The sequence below is a fragment of the Dipodomys ordii genome, unplaced genomic scaffold, assembly GCF_000151885.1.
Source record: "Dipodomys ordii isolate 6190 unplaced genomic scaffold, Dord_2.0 Scaffold23, whole genome shotgun sequence".
Taxonomy (NCBI): Eukaryota; Metazoa; Chordata; class Mammalia; order Rodentia; family Heteromyidae; genus Dipodomys; species Dipodomys ordii.
In genome coordinates, this window is record NW_012267239.1 from 6,511,304 (window position 1) to 6,530,777 (window position 19,474).

The 19,474-nt window shown below is 56.9% G+C and overlaps 2 protein-coding genes across 2 annotated transcripts; one reads left to right on the forward strand and one right to left on the reverse strand.

Moving 5' to 3' along the window:
• Positions 1-881: 881 nt before the first annotated feature.
• On the forward strand, positions 882-4,782 carry Iscu (iron-sulfur cluster assembly enzyme). The gene is made up of 4 exons (XM_013014523.1): positions 882-1,654; positions 2,428-2,538; positions 3,562-3,640; positions 4,269-4,782. Exons 1-4 carry the CDS (start codon positions 1,643-1,645, stop codon positions 4,349-4,351), a joined length of 285 nt encoding a protein of 94 aa, XP_012869977.1. The 5' UTR covers positions 882-1,642; the 3' UTR covers positions 4,352-4,782.
• A 12,089-nt stretch (positions 4,783-16,871) lies between these two features.
• Tmem119 (transmembrane protein 119) lies at positions 16,872-18,223 on the reverse strand. Its single transcript, XM_013014346.1, has one exon. The coding sequence runs from the start codon at positions 18,221-18,223 to the stop codon at positions 17,408-17,410; it is 816 nt and encodes a 271-aa protein (XP_012869800.1). The 3' UTR covers positions 16,872-17,407.
• Between the last annotated feature and the right edge of the window lie 1,251 nt (positions 18,224-19,474).

The window sequence follows — 19,474 nt, forward strand, 5'->3', positions numbered from 1 at the left end:
TGGCCGCCGCCCGGCGGTGCTGACTCGGGACCCGCTGGCCGCCGGGGGGGAGGTCCCGTGACACTTGTCACCCCGAGTCCGGCGACCTTCGCCGCCACCATCGCCCCGCGGCCCCGGCGAAGTGAGCCACGGCGCCTCCCTAGGCCTGTCTGCCCTCCCCCCTGTGTGAAAGCGGGGTTCAGCCGCTCCTGGGCCTGTTCCCCTCCCCCCTGTGTGAAAGCGGGGTTCAGCCGCTCCTGGGCCTGTTCCCCACCCCCACCCCCCCCGTGTGAAAGCGGGGTTCAGCCACGGCCACCACCGCCCCCCCCCCAGGCCTATCCCGGACCTCCGTGTGAAAATTGAGTCCAGCTGTCTGTCCCCCTGCAAGAGATCAGGCGCGGTGCCCGGCACACTCTTAGCCCCTTGTGGAAGCCCTTTTGTGGCAATGTGATCGTTTTAGGAGCGCAGAGCCCCCCGAGAGGATTCAGACACACAAACAACAAGCATAAAGTTTGGGTTTTCTTCTTCTCGTTTGCCGGGGGTGGGGGGGAGAGGGAGGGGGAACAAGAGTGATAGATAGGTAGTTTGTGGCCCCTTGCCTCCCGGGGCCGTTAAAGTCAATAGATGGGGAAATCCACTTGGACAACAGTTAAAAATGAAATGAATCCGCTATTAGTAAAAACTACAGGGTTGGGAAGGTGGCTCGGTGGTAGAGCGCTTGCCTAGCATGCATGAAGCCCTGGGTTCTATTCCTCCGTACCACATACACAGAAAAGTTGGAAGTGGCTCAAGTGGTAGAGTGCCAGCCTTGAGCAAAAGAAGCTCAGGGACAGTGCCCAGGCCCTGAGCTCAAACCCCAGGACTGACAAAAACAACAACAACTACAGATAGCATATTGTAAGTGCCTAAGAGAGGCTGACCTGTGGTCAGTTGGGGAGCGGGAAGCTCACTTCTGATAGATGGGCAAACCCCAGGGTTATAGAGCCTTGCCTGTGTCTGTTTTCATGGTGTTTATTCAGCGCTGGCTGTTGTTGACCTGACAACGCCAAGGGAACCTGGACTTCCAGGCTTTGAACACCAGGGGGCGCTGCAATGCAGCAGTGGTGCTGTTTATTTTCAGAGCCTGATTGCCTAGAATTGCTTGTTTTGTAACAGTCACCTTGAAGCTTCTAAGAAAGCCTTCTGTTCCTGGGACATACTGACTCATGGGATTCTTTAGATAATCATTCTTTTCTGAGAATGGATTTGATCTGGAAATAACACAAATGGTGTTGGAGCCAAATCTGGTGAGGTAGGTGTTTTTTGAAAAGTCAAGTGATTGTTTCTGCTTGACAGCTCTGAACCGAGACAGGCTTTCCCTGATGGTTTGAGGATTTGTTTTGGCCCTGATCTCAAGAAGCGCCTCCAGTCTCTGAAGTAGTTGGAGGAGTCCAGAAAGAGTTAGGGGTCACCACGGTTCTCTGCCATGAGTGTAGGCCTCCCTGCCCTGCCAAGTTCAGGGTGTTGACTTCAAGGAAAGCCAGAGTGGTAATCATGAATTCTCTTCACCCCGTGGTTTCAGGTTGTGGATCATTATGAAAACCCTAGAAATGTGGGCTCCCTGGACAAGACATCTAAAAATGTCGGCACAGGCTTGGTGGGTGCTCCGGCATGTGGAGACGTCATGAAATTACAGGTGCAGCCCATTCATCTGTTTCATCTTCAGTGGTGGTAACAGTGGGCCCTCTCCCACCCAGTGCTTCCTAATGGTCTTGCACGTAAAGCATTTCACTCCATCTCCCGGCTCTGTTCCCCTGAAGTGGAATGAGTCAGTGTTAGATACTAGCCTCAGTACCAAGGCCCAGCTCTGTGCTGGCTTCCCAGTTTCAATTCCTCCTTCAAAGGAAATCTCCAAATGGAACAAGATAAAGCAGGACCTCTCTCAGACTCGAAGTGATTGAAGGTAGAGAAGAGTGCTTTGTGTAAGCCAGAACTGTATATGCACAGTCTCCTTTGTGGTATGTGGGCAGCTCACTAGAGGAGGTCCTTATACCTACTTTGGACAATAGAAATACAGCAGAAGTGCAGTTTGGTGCCCAAGAGAAAAGAACTCACCAGAGCCCTTGCTTGCAGGCTCTCGCAGTTTGCCCCAGCAGCTGTGAGGAGACCTCCTCAGAATTCACCCAAACAGCAACGGGGCCACAATCAAAACAGGGGGTGGGGAGGGGCCGTGTTATTTTCCAGCTGATCTTACCTGTGTGGTTCTAGGTTTCATTTCTCATCACTGAGCTCTTTAGAGAAAGCAGCAGAATTGAATGCGTACTTTATAGTGGGAACAGCCAGCCTAGAACTCATATGGGTGTGCCCACATGCGTGCCAGGCTCCTGGCTTCCAGGAGGCAGCCCCAGGAACAACCACTCAACGTGTATCTCTCTTCTAGATTCCCCTTAACGCTTGTCTGTCTTCTAGATTCAAGTGGATGAAGACGGCAAGATTGTGGATGCCAGGTTTAAAACATTTGGCTGCGGTTCTGCGATTGCCTCCAGCTCCTTAGCCACGGAATGGGTGAAAGGGAAGACGGTAAGGTTGTTCATGAGGGTGATGGAGCTAAATGGCCTTCTTGGCAGCCTCACTGCCTCTCAGAGAGGCTTGTGAGAAAAGCACCAACCTAAAAGGTCGAGGCAGGAGGACTGTAAGTTGAAAGCCAACTCAGGCTCCACAGCAAGATCCTCTCTCAAAAAAGAACAATAGGAGCCCGGCACCGGTGGCTCACACCTGTCATCCTAGCTACTCAGGAGGCTGAGATCTGAGGATCACAGTTCAAAGCCAGCTGAGGTAGGAAAGTTAGTGAGACCCTTATCTCCAATAAACCGCCAGAAAACCACAAGTGGTGCTGTGGCTCAAAGTGGAAGAGTCGGGGCTGGGAAGGTGGCTCAGTGGTAGAGCGCTTGCCTTGCATGCATGAGGCCCTGGGTTCGATTCCTCAGCACCACGTAAGCAAAAAGAAAAAAGCTGGAAGTGGCGCTGTGGCTCAAGTGGTAGAGCGCTAGCTTTGAGCTGAAGAGCTGAGGGACAGCTCCCAGGCCCAGAGTTCAAGCCCCATGACCCAACCCAAAAAAAAAAAAGTGGAAGAGCCTTGAGCGAAAGAGCTCAGGGACAGTGCCCAGGCCCTGAGTTCAAGCTCCACAACCAACAAAAGAAAAATAGTAACCATGACTTCTTCAAAATACTGTTTAAAACATCCATTTTGATTTCTCCCTGCTCAGATGGGTTATGTCTTTTCCCTTTAATTAAAAGTTTTTGGGTTTTTTTTACCCAGGTGTTGATGCTGTTTCTCACATCAGAATGATGGACCAGCTTGTTAGGTGTTGCTGCAGCTTTTGATTGGTCATTTTCATTTGTTCAGGGGTTGGACAGTGTTTTACCAGTTACACAGGAAAAAGACCCTTGCATGTCCCTCTGACAAAACAGAATAGAAAAGAAACCCTGGCATTCTTTACGTTGTTGATGTTCTTGAAGTTTCTCAAGAGTCCGAGTCTGGCCTTGAGAGAGAAAGCCTCCCCCAAGGGCTCCTCTTCCCTGTCTTTTCCCCCTATCCATCAGGTGGAGGAAGCCTTGACCATCAAAAACACGGATATCGCCAAGGAGCTCTGCCTGCCCCCCGTGAAACTGCACTGCTCCAGTGAGTGCCCCCTAAGCCACCAGTAACACAAATCACAGGGTCCTTGTAGTCATGTGGCGTTTGTAACCCATATCACCGGGAGAGAATTAGAGCTCATGGAGTCAGTCTTTATAGCCATCTGCAGGGTAAAGCCCCGTGGTATCAAGCCAGGGACTCATAGAGTCCTGTTGGGAGGGGGGTGTGCCAACTGACCAGATGATATCCCCTGGGAGGCTTGGCGGTGGCCTATGACCCTCCACCCCCGTGGGGGGTGGAGGAGCAGGTGTTCAGGTAAAGGTACTGTATCACACAGCTGATAAGTAGGGGAGGCAACAAGCCCAGCATGGACACGACTCCACGTCCCCACAGCTGACGAGAACTGGCTTTTCTTCCATTCCTGCTCAAGATCCTTTCCCTGTCCCAGCAGGAAAAGCAGGACCATCTGTTGTTGAGGAGAGACAGTATATCCCAAGATACAGAACTAGCCAGAACCCCAGCCCCAGCCTGTGCCCCCAAAGCCACCCAGCCAGGTTCGGCCCTGGCACAGGTGTACCTCCAAGTGGAACAAGATAAAACAGAAGGTTCACAAGAAACCTCCCTGGGCCACACCCCTAGAATCTAAGCCTAGGCTGTCTTCTGTTCCTTTCAGTGCTGGCAGAAGATGCAATCAAAGCTGCCTTGGCTGATTACAAACTGAAACAGGAAGGCAAAGGAGAGACAGAGGAGAAGTGAGCGGGCGGGGCTCCGGCCGGTCAGGCAGCCACACCCCACCCTGCACACCCACCTAGACGGGCATGCACCCAGATGCCCTCGGAAGCTGACACGCACACAGTATCTGCCATTCACATTGTCACTGATGCTGGCAAAATGCACTCTCAATTCTTCTGAATCCCATGGTTTCTTTCAGCATACTCTGATGGCCTTAATGCACTTAGTGTATATTTTGAATTCTGTATATGGGTTCAGAACTAGAATCAGTCATAAATTTTGATAACCTGAAAAGTGCATAAATATTTAATCTAACCTCAGTCTGTTTGAGGGAAGATTACCAGCAGAATGCCTTGTTTGATTGTTTGATAGGACTAGTTGTTGTACATAGAACAGATCTGCATATATATATATACACACACACATATATACAATAATAAAAGAATGTAATGTAAGATGGCGGCTTCTGTCTCTTGCCCCCCTCACTCACCTCCAAGTGCTGCCCGCCCTCCCCCCCCCCCAGGTGAACCTGGCGACCTGCGTGGCTTTCCGTGAGGATTTTCACACCGATGGCGAAAGGCAGAGGTCACTGCGCACTCCACTGGAGTCCTGAAGGTTTTTGTTGTCATTTCACCAGTGTGTGTGAGATCTCCAAAACACTGGCTGAGATGATGCCACAAACCTGGGGACCAAACACCAGGAGTCCTTAGAGGATGGGGAATGCAGAGGCACAGGCCCTGGGCTTTGCCTTGGTCTGGGTGGGTGGTGGTGCTACCCCAACTTCAGAGAGCCTCCTGGGTTTGGTGCAGTTGCAGGTGAGCCAAGCCGCCACAAAGAGGAAGCAATCTGTTCTCCTGCTACATATACAGTGCCCAAGAAAATTCTGTTGTTGTGGTTTGGTTTTTTGTTTTTGTCAGTCACGGGGCTTGAACTCTGGGCCTGGGCGCTGACCCTCAGCTCTTCAGCTCAAGGCTAGCGCTCTACTTGAGCCACAGTGCCACTTCCAGTTTTCTGGTTGTTAATTGGAGATAAGAGCCTCAGGGACTTTCCTGCCCAGGCTGGCTTTGAACTGTGATCCTCAGATCTCAGCCTCCTGAGTAGCTAGGATTACAGGCATGAGCCACCAGCGCCCGGCCCAAGGAAGTTACTTAACCTTCATGGCTGCCTCTGGCCTACAACCATGTGTTCTATGGTAACTCGGCCTGCAAGCGCCCCTAGCATTCCAAGCTCCCACATCAAATCTCACCAAAGGAGGCCATTTCCCAGTGAAAAAACCATAGTGAACCTCAAAAGTATGTTTGTGTGTTCTGGCAGTGGCTTTTTTGTTCAAGCACAAGCTTCTAAAATATACCTCCTTTGTTTAAAAAATACTTTTTTTTTCCTTAATGCTCTGAGTGCTGGTTGAAAAACACCAGACTTCAAAGGCCGCTGTCCCCAGTGTGGGGGACCACAGACCAAGGCAGCTCAGAATCTCAAATTAGAAGCTTGGGTGGACCCATGGCAAATGGTCCCGCGTGGTGTCTGCTTTGTAATTCACGGGCCGGCCTCCACGCTGGGCCCATCCCGTGACATGTGGCAGCACCGCAAGTCCCCACTTGGCCTTGTCATTTGAGAACAAGACATTGCTGTCCCGCCTAAGGTTCCCGAAAGTTGGACTGAGTTCCCCAGTGTAGCCATCCCTCGCGCACACTGGTGCGAGTGCAGCTGGGAAGAAGGGCTGCTTTTTTCTTTTAACTCCTATTAGACTCTTTCTGGGTAGGTCCACTGCGGGCCGTACAAGGGCCAGGTGCCTTTCACTGAGCTCACATTGGGATTTTTGCAGTCACCCAGGGAGCGGGTCTTGGCACCTCCATGTGGAACCCCCCGTGGGGGCTCTGGGCAGATGGGCTGTCAGGGGCCCGTGCACAGCCCTGTGCGGTGCCAGGCCCTGACATTTATAATCTCTCACTTCTCACAGCTGCCCTCTGAGGTGGACAAAATTCCAAACTAGGCTCCAGCTGAGGGCTAAGAGTGGGCTAGGAGCCCACCCTTCTGCCCTTCCCATGTGCTCTGGGCACAGAACACAGTCCAGCCTCGCCCTGAACATTGTCATGAAGGCGGGGAGCCCTCCCCCACAGGGGGAGGTCCGCACCCCAACCACGGACCCTTCAATCTGACCCTCATTCCCAGAGGGGTGGGTGGTTTATAGGGAGATAGACAAGAAACGGGTTCACAGAGATGAAATGACTCCCTGCACATGCAGCTAGGGTGGGCCCCGCTGAGATGGCTCTGCCCGCCTCCCCCACCCCTCACACCTCGATGTAGGATCACATCAAAGTGCATGGCTTTAGAGGCCCAAATGCAGCCATACTGTGCACAAGCTGTCTCAGTGCTTAGTTTTCTGTCACCCAGGCATCACCCCTATAATCCTAGCTACTCAGGAGGCAGAGGACCATGATTTGAAGCCAGCAGGGCAGAAAAGACCACAAGATTTCATTTTAATTAGCAAAAAGGCTGGTGGCGTGGCTCGAAGTGGTAATGTGCCAGCCAAGCAGGTCCCAGGTCAAGGCAAGCAGGAAGGGGTGGTGGCAGATCCCCCCCAGGTGAGAGGCAGAGCCGCCAGGCTCTCCCTGCTGCCGTCCCGCAGCCCTCCTGCAGGGAGGCTGGGCCTCTGAACGCTGGCGGTTGCCAGAAACCATGGCGGCTACACTGCTACTGAACAACAATCAGGAGTTTCAGCATGGAACATGTCACGGAACAATGTCGGAGGCCTCCACAACTAGGCAAATCCACAGCCCGGCTACACCCATCCCAGAGACACCCGAGTGACTTGTGTCACGCATACCTTCACAGGCATGCTCCATGACTCACCATGGGGCACAGCTACTTGCCAGGTCCAGTCTTAAACACGGCCACCCAACTACCTTCGCCATGCTAGCCACCAGGCCTCACTCCGGAGAAACCAGCTCCCAGAAGAGCTGCAGCAGGCGCCCGTGAGGACAGCCTGGGCTAGCCTGGGGTCGTGGATGGGAGAATTTCCAGGCGCCTCAGAAGCAAGGCCTGTTTGAACCACGTCATCTGTGCAGCCCCTTGCAGCAGAGACAGAGGACATGAGGGAGCTCTGGGTGAGAGCCTAGGAGCTCATGTTCTAATCCCTGCTCTGACATGGCAGATATTTAGGCGGATATTTAACCTCTCTGAATCTGTTTCCCCTTTGGAAATCAGCATGCTAGCTCCTAAGTCACAGGATTTTTATGAGAACAAAGTTAATAGTACCTGTGAAGTGAAAAAAAAGCCAAGTGCCAAGGGTAAGTGTCCAGTAAATGACAGTTATCAACACGATCATCACCACCATCACCATCACCACCATCACCATCTTAATCAACACCATCGTCAGCATTCTCTTGAGCGGGCTCCTGGGACGCACTAAGGCCCATGGAAGGGGATTGCGGCAGCAGGGTTGGGTAGAGGGGAAAGGACAGCAGTGGAGCCCGGTAAGAGTCTGGGTCCACTTGGTAGAAGGTGCTCAGCTTGTCATTCTGCTGTTTTGCTGGGACCTCTTTCCCATGGAGTCTCTACAGCCCAGCTCTTGTTAGGGCTGGGACTTCATCTTTTCACTCTGTCTCACACGCAGAGGAGCTAAGGAAACTGCTCTCCACCAATGAGGAGCTGAGGCCAGTGCTCTCCGCCAATGAGCAGCTGAGGCTGGTGCTCTCCACCAATGAAGAGTTGAGGGTGATGCTCCCCACCAATGAAGAGCTGAGGGTGATGCTCTCCACCAATGAGGAGCTGAGGCTGGTACTCTCCACCAACGAGGAGTTGAGGGTGATGCTCTCCACCAACGAGCTGAGGTCAGTGCTCTCCACCAATGAGAAGCTGAGGCTGGTGCTCTCCACCAATGAAGAGTTGAGGGTGATGCTCCCCACCAATGAAGAGCTGAGGCTGGTACTCTCCACCAACGAGGAGTTGAGGGTGATGCTCTCCACCAATGAGGAGCTGAGGTCAGTGCTCTCCACCAATGAGAAGCTGAGGCAGGTGGTCTCACCCATGGTTCAGCCGCTGGAGTCCCAGGCATCCACTGGGCTTGCTGCTGAGGGCAAAGGGCGTGAGGGAAGCACCTCACACCACTGGCCCTGGCCCTGGAGCCCCAGAATCCTGCTCACTTTCCCACGAGAGCAGGGCCCCTAGGGGACCATCCCTCATCACTCCCAGGGGTGCTGATCTCCCACCCCCAGGGTCTGAATCCCCCCACTGTTTTCAAGAGAGGACAATCTACTAGTTAGAGAGGCAAGTCCTTTTCTGTTCCAGCTGAGCTGAGGGCCTCCTGGCTGGAAGAGTGGCCTGTGGCACCATGGAGTCACAGAACAGACATGGGCTCTCATTTTGTTCTCTTCATCTGACCACTCAAGAGAGGTTGTTTATGGGACTAAATGGAGAAATTGCCCAGCCAGCTAAGTGTGAGACACTCACCAAATAATCTCTCTCCACGGAGCCGAGGAGACGTTGGGAGATCAACCCCAGACTTACACCAAGCAACAGCTCCCCTCCCCTCTGGCCTCTGAGCCTCTCCTATCCCTCCCTCAAACGCACCCAGCTCATTCTGCCTCAGGACATTTGCCCTTGCCCAGAGCCTTCTTTCCCCAGAACTCAGGAAGGCTTCCTCTCCTCCAGCTGGGTGTCTTATAAATGTCATCTCCCAGATGGGCTCCCTGGCCACCATGGTAAGGGGAGGCCTCTGCATCCACTCTGTGTTCACGGTGCATGTCTGTGTTGTTCAGGGAGCGAGGACGCCAGAGGTATCCCCGTAAGTCTCAGAAGCCGAGATAGCTAGGCAGGGCCTTGTCCTCCCCCTCCCTGTTCCTTCTCCCCAGTGACCCCCATCCACAGTCAGAGCCCTGGGCAAACCAGGCAGCAAGTGCTCCCCGCTAACTCCCTGCTTCCCTTTGTCCCTCGCCATGTCTGCAAAATGAGAAACTGCAGCCCAGGCAGCGTTTTCCCTCCCAGCTCAAACAAAAAGATTCCACGGACTTGAACAACTTCTCCTTTCAGCCAATAGCCAGCCGGGCCAGCCCGTGATTCATCCCAGCAGCCTGGCCCTTCTCCCTCACCCCGAAAGCTCCCCCAGACACACGCCTCCCCCTCCCCTGTCCTGGGAAGGAATACAAGGCTTGGAGAGCCCCTCCTGCCCACCCGCCTGCCACCAGCACGCTAACCCAACCTCAGAATGTCTCCGGCTCTGTCTGGAACAACTTGGGGGGGGGAGCGGGGTCCCCCCTGGGACTGGGACCGGAAACAGCAGCAGAAGGCAGGCTGGCAAAAAGTGCTGACACAGCACAGAGCGAGGCTGAGCTCCAGGGCCGCCTCCGCCCAGCCCAGCCCAGCCCAGCCCCAGCCCTGCACCAGCCCCAGCCCAGCCCCAGCCCTGCACCAGGCTTTGTGGGCACCTGAGGGGGGAGAGGACACAGGGAGGGGACAGAGACGGGGAGGAAAGGGGAGGAGGGGAGAGAGGAAGAAGAAGGGAGGAAGCAGGGAGGCAGGAGACTCCCTGCCTGAGGGGGTTTGAATCCAGCATCCCACAGTGAGGGAAAGAAAGCTAGGTAACGGTCACTGGCTATGGTGGCCCCAAACTCAGCACTCTACGACTAAAGACCCGGACGCTGCAATGGCATTCCCCTTCCACGGGGGTCCAAGAAAAGGTGCTCACCGCTCACCCACTTGGAAGACCTCTGGCCTTCACCTCCAACCTCATGACCTTCACCTCGGCCACCTGTCACCATTACCACCATCGTCTCCTCCTCCTCCATCACCATCACCTCCGCCTCTTCCTCCCGCATGATCACCTCCGCCTCCATCACATCCTCTTCCTTCTCCATCATATCCTCCTCCTCCTCCTCCTTGTCCTTCTCCATCTCCCCCTTCTCTTCCTCCATCATCTCCTCCTGGTCTTCCTCCTCCATCTCCTCCTCCCTGCTTTTCACAGCCACTGCCACCCCCCCATCACCACATCCACCCCCCCCCAGCTCTACAGGCCCTCCGCACTGAATTGGACATGGTCACCATCGCACTCACACCCTCCCGAAATGTGGGATGTGAACAGCAGAAAGGGAGGGAGGAGACAGCCCCCCACGGGGCGTCCACCTTTTCTTGTCTTCTTTGTTACAGGGTTGGAGCCTTACACATGCTAGACAAGGCTCCACCGCAGCGTTACATCCTTCACCTTGGTATTTTGAGCCAAGGTCTGTGCATGTAGCCCAGGCTGGCCTCAAATGGACGGGCCTCTTGGCTTCAGCCTCCTGTGTGCTGGGATTACAGACATACCCCACCACTCCTAGCCACTGCAGTTAATCCTTGAATGAGGGTTAAACCGTCAGGTGGCTGGGCTGGAGAGCTGTTTGCTTGCTCATGAGCTTTCTGCACACCTTTAGGCGGCATTTCCCCATCTGGAACTTGAATGAAGAACTACAGAGACTCTATATACCCCATGCTCCCCAGGTCCCAGGTGGCCTCCACCATCCCTTTCCCCAAGGACACAGCTCTTTGCCCGCAAGCCTCTGTGTGAGGCTCCCACACGAGTCAGCCAGCGCCAAGGATGCCATGCCAAGTACAGACTGGCATCGACACCATGCTCCACACTAGAGGGACTCCAGAAGGGACCGGCCCAGCATCCCCAGGGAGCTGGGCCATAGCAGCGCCAGGCCTTCCTCTCGGGAGCCACGGCAGGGAGGTGAGGACACAGGATGGACTGGGAGCTCCAGGGCGGAGACTGCGAGCGCCTTCTGCCCTGCCAGCCAAAGCTGCACACACACACATGGACGCTCATGGGCACACGGCCCCCAGCTCTGTCACTGGGGCCCCCTCCCCCTGCCCAGGGAGGCAGGGTCTGAGCTGGCACCTGAGCAGGTGGCTGACAACCCGGGGGGTGACTGTGGATGCAGCCGCCAGCACCCTGGAACACGCACCACAGCCCCACCAGCACACACACACACCTCCCAGGACCTTCTGCTGGCAGGTTCCAGAAGCATTTCCAGGTCAAAGGGCAAGGACATTTACAAACTTGTTAGGTGTGCCATGGGAGCCTCTGAAGGCAGACATTTGTCTTCCACTCTAGGCTGCTCAAAACCACACACTGCATGCTCAGATCCTGACCGGGGGGAAAAATGTCCTTATCTTGGAAGAGGTCATGGGAAGAATTCAAGAGTCTTGCCTGGCTGTGTGCCGTGGCTCATGCCTATAATACTAGCTGCTCCAGAGGCTGAGAACAAGACGATGATGGCGATCGAAGGCCAGCTTACTTCATGGGACTCCATCTCAACCAATAAGCCAAGTGTAGTGGTTCACGCCTGTCATCTCAGCTAAGGGAGAAGCATGAATAGGTGGATCTTAGCACCGGCCAACCTGGGATTAAGGGTGAGACTTTATTCAAAACATAATAATAATAACCAAAGTGAAAGGGGCTGGGGTAGTGTGAATCAAGTGGTAAAGCACCTGCAGTATCATGTGCCACACTCTCCGTTCAAACTCATGTGCCGTCCAAAAGAACATGACGATTGCTAACGTGGCAAGCCCAGTGGTTCTATCCGAAGTGGATGTGCGCAGGCTAGGCGAAAACTGGTCTTTGATGCAGCCTGCTTGATATGGGTTAGATAAAAGAGGGGACTTCCTGAGCATGCTAGAGATGAGAGAGGGTTGATTGCCCCTGTCCCAGCTCCATTTCAGACACAGAGAAACCTGAGCTGGGGCTGGATTGCAGGCAGAAGTCATGGTCGCTAACGCCTGCGGTGGGAGGGCTGGCTAGCGACGAGGCTACCGTTTCCTCCTAAATATAAATGCAGCTCTTGCACAAGAAGGGCTGGGGAGACAGCCTTCCTGGCCTCCTCTTCCGCCTTCCATGCATCCCACACACCATCCACTTCCCCATTGTAAAAGACCCTACCCCCGCCGCCAAGACAGGAGTTGTGGCACACACCTATAGTCCCAGCACTTGTGAAATGGAGCTAGGAGGATCTTGAGTTGAATTTAAGGACAGCCTGGACTACATAGTGAGGCCCTGTCTCAATCCCCCTCCTCAAAAAGAGACAGACAGACAGAGCGAGAGAGACAGAGACAGAGAGAGACAGAGATTGTTTCCACCCTGGGGTGGTGGCCCGGCCTCTGGTCCCCATGGGCTCTCAGCTCGCCCCACATCGGGGCATCGGGGTCCAGGCCCAGGCCACTGGTGTCCGCAAACACAGCCTGGTCACTTACTGCCACCCAGGGCGGCCACTCCAAGCTGGCCCTTGCTCAGGACGGGTAATCAGCGGCTGCTTGTGTGAGGTGTTGGTCTGCGGGCTTCCCGCCAGGGCCAGGCGGGCACCGGCGGCGGTGGGTGCTGATTGTGAGCAGACAGGAAGGCCCTGACGCGGATGGGAGGCGGATTGTGGTCAAAGCGTCTTCCGGACCCTTCCGCCCTGCAGGGCACATGGGATCCGGGGGGCCAGCCGCTGACCTGCGGGGCCTGCAGAAGTCTGGATGCGTTGGCCTTGGCCCCGTACCCTGGTTTGTCATTCATTCGTTCCTTGCTACAGCTGGTGCCGAACAATGGTTAGAAGCCAAGGCCCCCCGAAGCTTCAAAGCTCAGCTCAGACATTGCCTAGCTGTGTGACCCTAGACCAGTCCTGACCTCTCTGAGCTCCTCATCTTCCCCTGGGCAGCAGCAGCTTTCTCTCAGCTTCCTGGGGGGGGGGAGGGGGAGGGAGGGGCAGCACAAAGCAAGTGCTGGGTACCATGCCCGCCCCACCCTGGGCTCCAGGCTCAGGAAGCAATAGAAACCAGGGGCCCGTGGCTCACGCCTGTCATCCCAGCTACTCAGGAGACTGAGCTCTGAGGATCGTGGTTCAAAGCCAGCCCGGGCAGGAAAGTCCGTGAGACTCTTATCTCCAATAAACCACCAGAAAACCTGAAGTGGCGCTGTGGCTCAAGTGGTAGAGCTGAGGGACAGCGCCCAGGCCCAGAGTTCAAGCCCCAAGACAGACAAAAAGAAGAAAGAAAATGAAAAGAACCCAGCCTTGACAGGAGTGACAAGCTCCCAGCCCTGGCACCTGCCCCTCCCCCCCAGCCCCCCAGGGTCCTCCCCCCCCCCCCCCCCCCGCGGCTCCTACACACACATCAACTCCCCAGTGTCGGCTCCCAGGCTGGGGGAGGGAAGATCAGGAACAGCTGAGCTGTGACCTCTGACCCCACGGGGGAGGGGTGACATAAGCTGGTCTCTCTTAGTCCCTCGCTCAACCTTTCACCCCACCCAAGGGTCCCTGGCTGCGGTCACTCCTCTGACTTCCCCAGCATTTCCAGACCCTTCCTTCCTGCACGAATCACTCTGATGACTCTCAGATCGCTGATCCATCCGACGGAGCCTCTAAGCGTGGCCTCTCGAAGAACCCAGTGGTTTACGCACGGGCGTGGCCTCTCGAAGAACCCAGTGGTTTACGCACGGAAATGTCCCTTTGCCCTGGGGCTGAGAGCCACGCGTGGCAACCACGGCTCCGTTCACTGAGTGCTGGGAGCCCACGCCACGGTCTGAGCCACGCTGTGCGCCCTTCACAGACCAGGAAACCCAAGCCCAGAGAGGTGCCGCCACTTATCCAAGGTCACACAGCTGGAGGGATGAGCAGGCCTGCCTGCTGCCCTGCACTGCCCGGCACTTATGCCCACGGGGTTCCCACTCAGAGCCTGCGGGGGCTCCCTCCAGTGTCCCGCCTTCTCCCCCACACCTTCTGCTGCCTCCAGTCCGCACTCCTGTGCACCCCGAAGTCCTCCGCCTCAGCCCCTGCACTGAGTCTGGCTCCCCAGGACCCAGGGGACCCCAGGCGTCCCCCCGGGCCCCAGGGGGCGGTGCACATGGCAGCTGCCGCCGGCGTCACCACCCCAGCAGACGCAGACTTAGGAGCTGCGCTATTTTCCACTCTGCAGCTGCTGCTTCAAGCCCTGGGCGGCCCCGGGGACGGGGAGCAGCTGCCAAGGACCTCTGCTCTCCCGGAGCCAGCGCCAAATCCTCCTGCTATTTCTAAGCAGCCAGAGGAAACCTGAAGCAGAGCCCTGCTGTCCCCTCCTGCTGTCCCCACCACCACCACCCACCACCCACCCACCCATCCACCCACCCACACAGACAGCCAGCCAGCCACCTACCTACCACCCACCCATCCATCCACCTGCCCACCACCCACCTCCACACCACCCCCCATCCACCCACCCCTCCATCCATCCATCTACCCATCCATCTACCCACCCCCACACACACCCATGCATCCACCTACCTACCACCCACCCACCCACTCATCCATCCACCCATCCATCTACCCTTCCATCCACCCATCCCTCCACATACCCACCCATCCATCCACCCACCCATCCATCCACCCATCCATCCACACACTCATCCATCCACCTATGTACCACCCCTCCATCCATCCACCCATCCATCCACCTACCCACCACTCACCACCCACCCATTCATCCACCCACCCACCCACCCACCCACCCATCCATCCATCCATCCATCAACCTATCCATCCACCCATCCATCCAACCACCCACAGGCCCACCCATCCACCTACCGACCCATTCATCCATCCATCCATCTATCCAACTATCCATCCATCCAATCATCTACCCAGCCAGCCAGCCATCCACCCATCCATCTACCTACCCATCACCCACTCATCACCCACCCATCCATCCATCAACCTAGCTACCCATCTATCCATTCACCACCCACATACCCACTCATGCATCCACCCACATACCCACTCATCCATCCATCCTTCTATCCATCCACCCACCTATTCACCCCTCCATCCATCCCTCTAACCAACCACCTTCCACCATCCACCTGTCTCCTTATTCCTCAAAGCAGTAGAGCCCCATCGGAGAATACGGAAGCCAATGCCAGCTGCCCCTTTCTAGCCTCAGTTTCCTTTTCTGGGACAGAAATGACAGACTCACTCCTAGGGTTGGCAATAGGTTCATGTTGTCAAGTGCTGGGAGCAAGGCCTGGCACTAAGTCCAGGGGACACGGAAGGGGCAAACCAGGGCTGATGGGAAAGGAATGGGAGGGGGGTGTAGATGACAAGGCATCCAGGGCAGAAGCTGAGGGAAAGTTACCCTGGCACTGGGAGAAAGGAGGGTGGAAGGGTATCATAGGCAGAAGGAACAGCAGCTAGCAAAGCTCAGAGATGATACCAATGTTGGTTCTGACCCCGGAGCTCAGGGGACCCAGGCCAGGGCTAAGGCGGCACATGCCACAGCCTCCTGAGGACAGGCGGGGCTGCTGACCCCCAGCTCTCTAGTGTCCTGGGTTTGTCACAGGCGGGAGGCGGGAGTTGTGAGGATGCATTTCCAGCCTGTCAGTGCCTGAGTCCCGGGGCGGTGGGGGCAGGGGGGGGGAAGTGCTCAGGAGCAAGGAGGGTGATACCCAGAGACACTGGCTGATTGGTTGACGTTGCCAGAGCCACACAGCATCCTGGCATTCTGCTCGGCCTCTTCCGGAGGTTCTCCACAGGAGCCGGGCTGAGCGGAGAAGGCAGGGCCGGCCCTCCCCACTGCGAGAGGCAGACAGAGGCCGTTGTGTGTGATGAAACCCAACCCGGGCCCCCTCTGGCTGAGGTGAGGTCGTCGGAGGCGGGTGAGGGCTGGGGAGGGGGCAGCCTCCTGCCCCACCCCCACCACCACCCTGGGGACCTCACACAGGCTCCAGCCGCACATCTGGATCCCAGCTGGCCACCAGGACCCAGGACGAGGTCCGGGACAGGGGAGGGGACGCCGCAGAGGCCTCCGGCCCAGGCCACACACACACACACACACACACACACACACACACCACCACCACCACCACCACCACCAGGGCCTGGATCTGTTTAAGAACTTTTGATGGGTCCCTCCCCCAAGAACTCTCCCCACCAGCCCACCCCCCCACTGCAGCCTCGTCCCCGCCCCCCAGAAAACCAGTGCCACCCAAGCCAGATTCCGATTTTATTATGCTGGCGTGTTACATCTTTGCCCCTGTGGGATCTGTGTGAAGGTTGGGGAGGCTGGGAGGGGGTTCCTCGGAGACACCCCAGAGAGGACGGAGGCCAGGCTCCCTGTCGAAGAGCAGTGTGGCCTTCGGGCCATGTCGTTGTGAGTAGAGGATGCTGCCCCTCTCCCCCCGCAGCCCTGCAGGCCAGAGACCAGAATGGAGCGGGGACTAAGTGCGGCCCCCACTCAGCCGCTTGGGGAGGGGCGAAGCAGTCAATAAGAAAGGTTCAATTCATGCGTGTACCCCAATAGCTGTAGTGGGAGAAGAAACAGCCCTGAACCTCCGCACCCCCAGCCCCAGAGCAGCTGGACAGCTAGGAAGAGGCGCCTTCAGGAAAATGGGGAGCAATGTTTTTCAAACAGGGAGTTACGAGATTTGACTTTGTAGCTGTGAAAAAGAAAAGAAAAACAATTTGGGAAAGCGTTAGCTTAAACCCGACCCAACAGAAGCCCTTAAGAGGTGGTGTTGGGGGGCTGGGGTGAGGGTTTCTCAGGATGGGGGGATCTCGTCAGGTAGCGCCCCCTCTGCGCCTTTGATGTTTACATCTTGTTTCCCTTGCGGGGAGGGGTGGCCCTCGGAACCCCACGTGAGAACCCCTCAGGAAGGCCCTAAATCATGGTCTTTGCTGCCACCTCCCAGAACCTTCTGAGCCACAGGAAGATGCTGCAGGTTGGGGAGACACAGAGGAGGGTCCCTTTGGGTTCCCAAAGCCAAAGCTCCCAGCTGTCCATTTGCTCTGCCACGCATCCCGTGTGGCGGACGCTATGGGGTCTCCTGGGGACACCCCAACCCCCATGAGCACTGGTGGGGCAGGGGGCAGGACCTGAGACCCCCCCCAGGGGCATTCCAAGCTGCTGACATCTGGGGGGAGATTCCTGGGGTGCAGCAGAGTCCGGCAGCTCTGCCAGCTGGAGGACAGGGGCCCCGAAGAGGGCTAAGGAGGGGTGTCAGGAATGGCTGGAGTTGGAAGTCTTTCGCTCGAGGAGGGGAGCACAGCCGGGGGAGGGGAAGGAGAAGGTCCTCACGGTCAAGGCCAGCAGCTCCAGAACCTCTTAGCCACTGGGGGAGACAGTACTGCAGGCACATGGGCCTTCAGGGGGACTCGCTGGTCCCTGGGCTTCCTGGGCTGAGAAGGAGGTTTCTGGAGCCTCATGGCCCTCGCTGGCTGCCACAGCTCCCTCCGCTGAGTGCATCTCCTCTGGGACTTCTGGTTTCTCCCTGGAGGTCCCGGGGCCTGGGGCTTCCTGGGCCTCCTCCTGGCTGCCCTGGGCGCTGCCCCTCACCAGCCTGGCGCCCTCCCCGCTGGCAGGGGCAGCTCTGGCAGGTGATTTGAGGTTCTGGGTGGCGGCCAGGATGTCAGCCTGGAGCTGCAGGGAGGAATCGAAGCCCTCGTCGGGCCGGCTGTCGGGAGCTCTATCAGGGACCTCGCTGAAGGCTCGGGGACCCCCGGCGCGGTCACTCTGGTCCACGTACTTCTTCTTGGGGAAGGAGGACGGGTAGTAGGCCGTGGCCTTGTGCTTCTGGCGAGTGATGACGGCGGCGCAGACGATGAACATGAGCAGGAAGGCCAGGGAGCCCACCACGGCGATGAGCATGGCGTACTGGCGGAAGAAATCCACGAGCCCCTCCAGGAGGCTAGTGGGGGGGGCCGGGCCCCCCCGGAGCGTGGGCTGTGGTCCCACGGACGGTGTGGGGCCCAGGGCTGGGGTCCCCGGGGGCGGGAGGCTCGGGGAGGAGGCCGACGAGCCCTCGGCCTCCCCACTGCCTCCCGAGTCCTCCAGGAAGGCCGCGGGCAGGGACTCGGAGTGGGGGGCCGCAGGGCCTGGGCTCAGGAGCAGCAGCAGAGTGAGGAGGAGGCTGGGGACCATGATGATCCCCCCCGCCAGAACCTGCAAGGAGACAAGGGAGGGAGAAGTCAGGACCCAGAAACATGGCCCCCCAGGAACAGATTATACCCCAGAAGTGTCTTCCCTTCTGCAGTTGAACCCCCACAGCACAGTGGGTCTCATTTATTCATACGGAGGACGCCCCTGATCCCCGCCTCCCTCGGAGGTCCTGAGCAACGGCGCTCCAGGAACATCTCCTCCGTCGTGGGGCTTTGTGGGAAGGCTGGTATACAGTAGGTGCTCAATCATTGCAGGCGGCCTGAATCAGTGAAGCACAGGCACACTTTCACCGTTTGGCATGTTCTGATGCATTGAGGGGGGGGTTGTTTGGTTTGGTTTGGTTAGTCATGGGGCTTGAACTCTGGGCCTGGACGCGGTCCCTGAGCTCTTCAGCTCAAGGCTAGCTCTCGGTTTATTGGAGATAAGAGTCTCACGGACTTTCCTGCCTGGGCTGGCTTTGAACTGCGATCCTCAGATCTCAGCCTCCTGAGTAGCTAGGATGACAGGCATGATGCACCAGTGCCCGGCTGGGTTTGTTTTGTTTTAACCAAGGATTTCTCACTGAATCCTGAGAACGTCTTAATAAGGAGATACTACATTACCCCATTCTCCAGGTGGGTACACTGAGGCTGGGAGGGCCAGAAAGGTCCTACATCTCTGAGCCCTGCAGGAAGTGTGGAAGCCAGAGTTCCCCCCCACCCCCATGGCTGACCATACCTGGCCCTGAGGCCCCAAGCAAGGCTGAGGGGGGGCCCTGGGAGACCCCCTCATGTCCAAGGCAAAGTGGGAGCTGCCCTGATGGGCTGGGACCCCCAGAAAGCCCAGCTGATAAACAAACTGCACACGCCCCAGGGCATGGCCGAGTGTGGGATTAAAACTCTAGCTGTCCGCTGCAGGAGAGTGGGCGGCTGGGGCCTGCGGGAGGCCCGGGGCCCTGAAGCTGGCCGGCCTGAAGCTCTGGCTCACAGACGCTTCCCAGCCCTCTCTTAGGTCCTGGCTTCAAAGCTCAGATGGGAGACACAGAGAATGGAGACACAGAGCCGGAGCAAGGCCAAACAGCAAGCTCCCAGGGCCTTGACCGGGCCACCTGCCCAGCCTCAAGGCCTCGGGCCCTGCTTCGGGCCAGGCCGCATTGTCTGGGGGCTCAGGAGGTAAGGGAGTAAACCCGGAGCGGGTGGCTCACGCCAGTCATCTTAGCTACTCGGGAGGCTGAGATCTGAGGAGAGAGAGAGA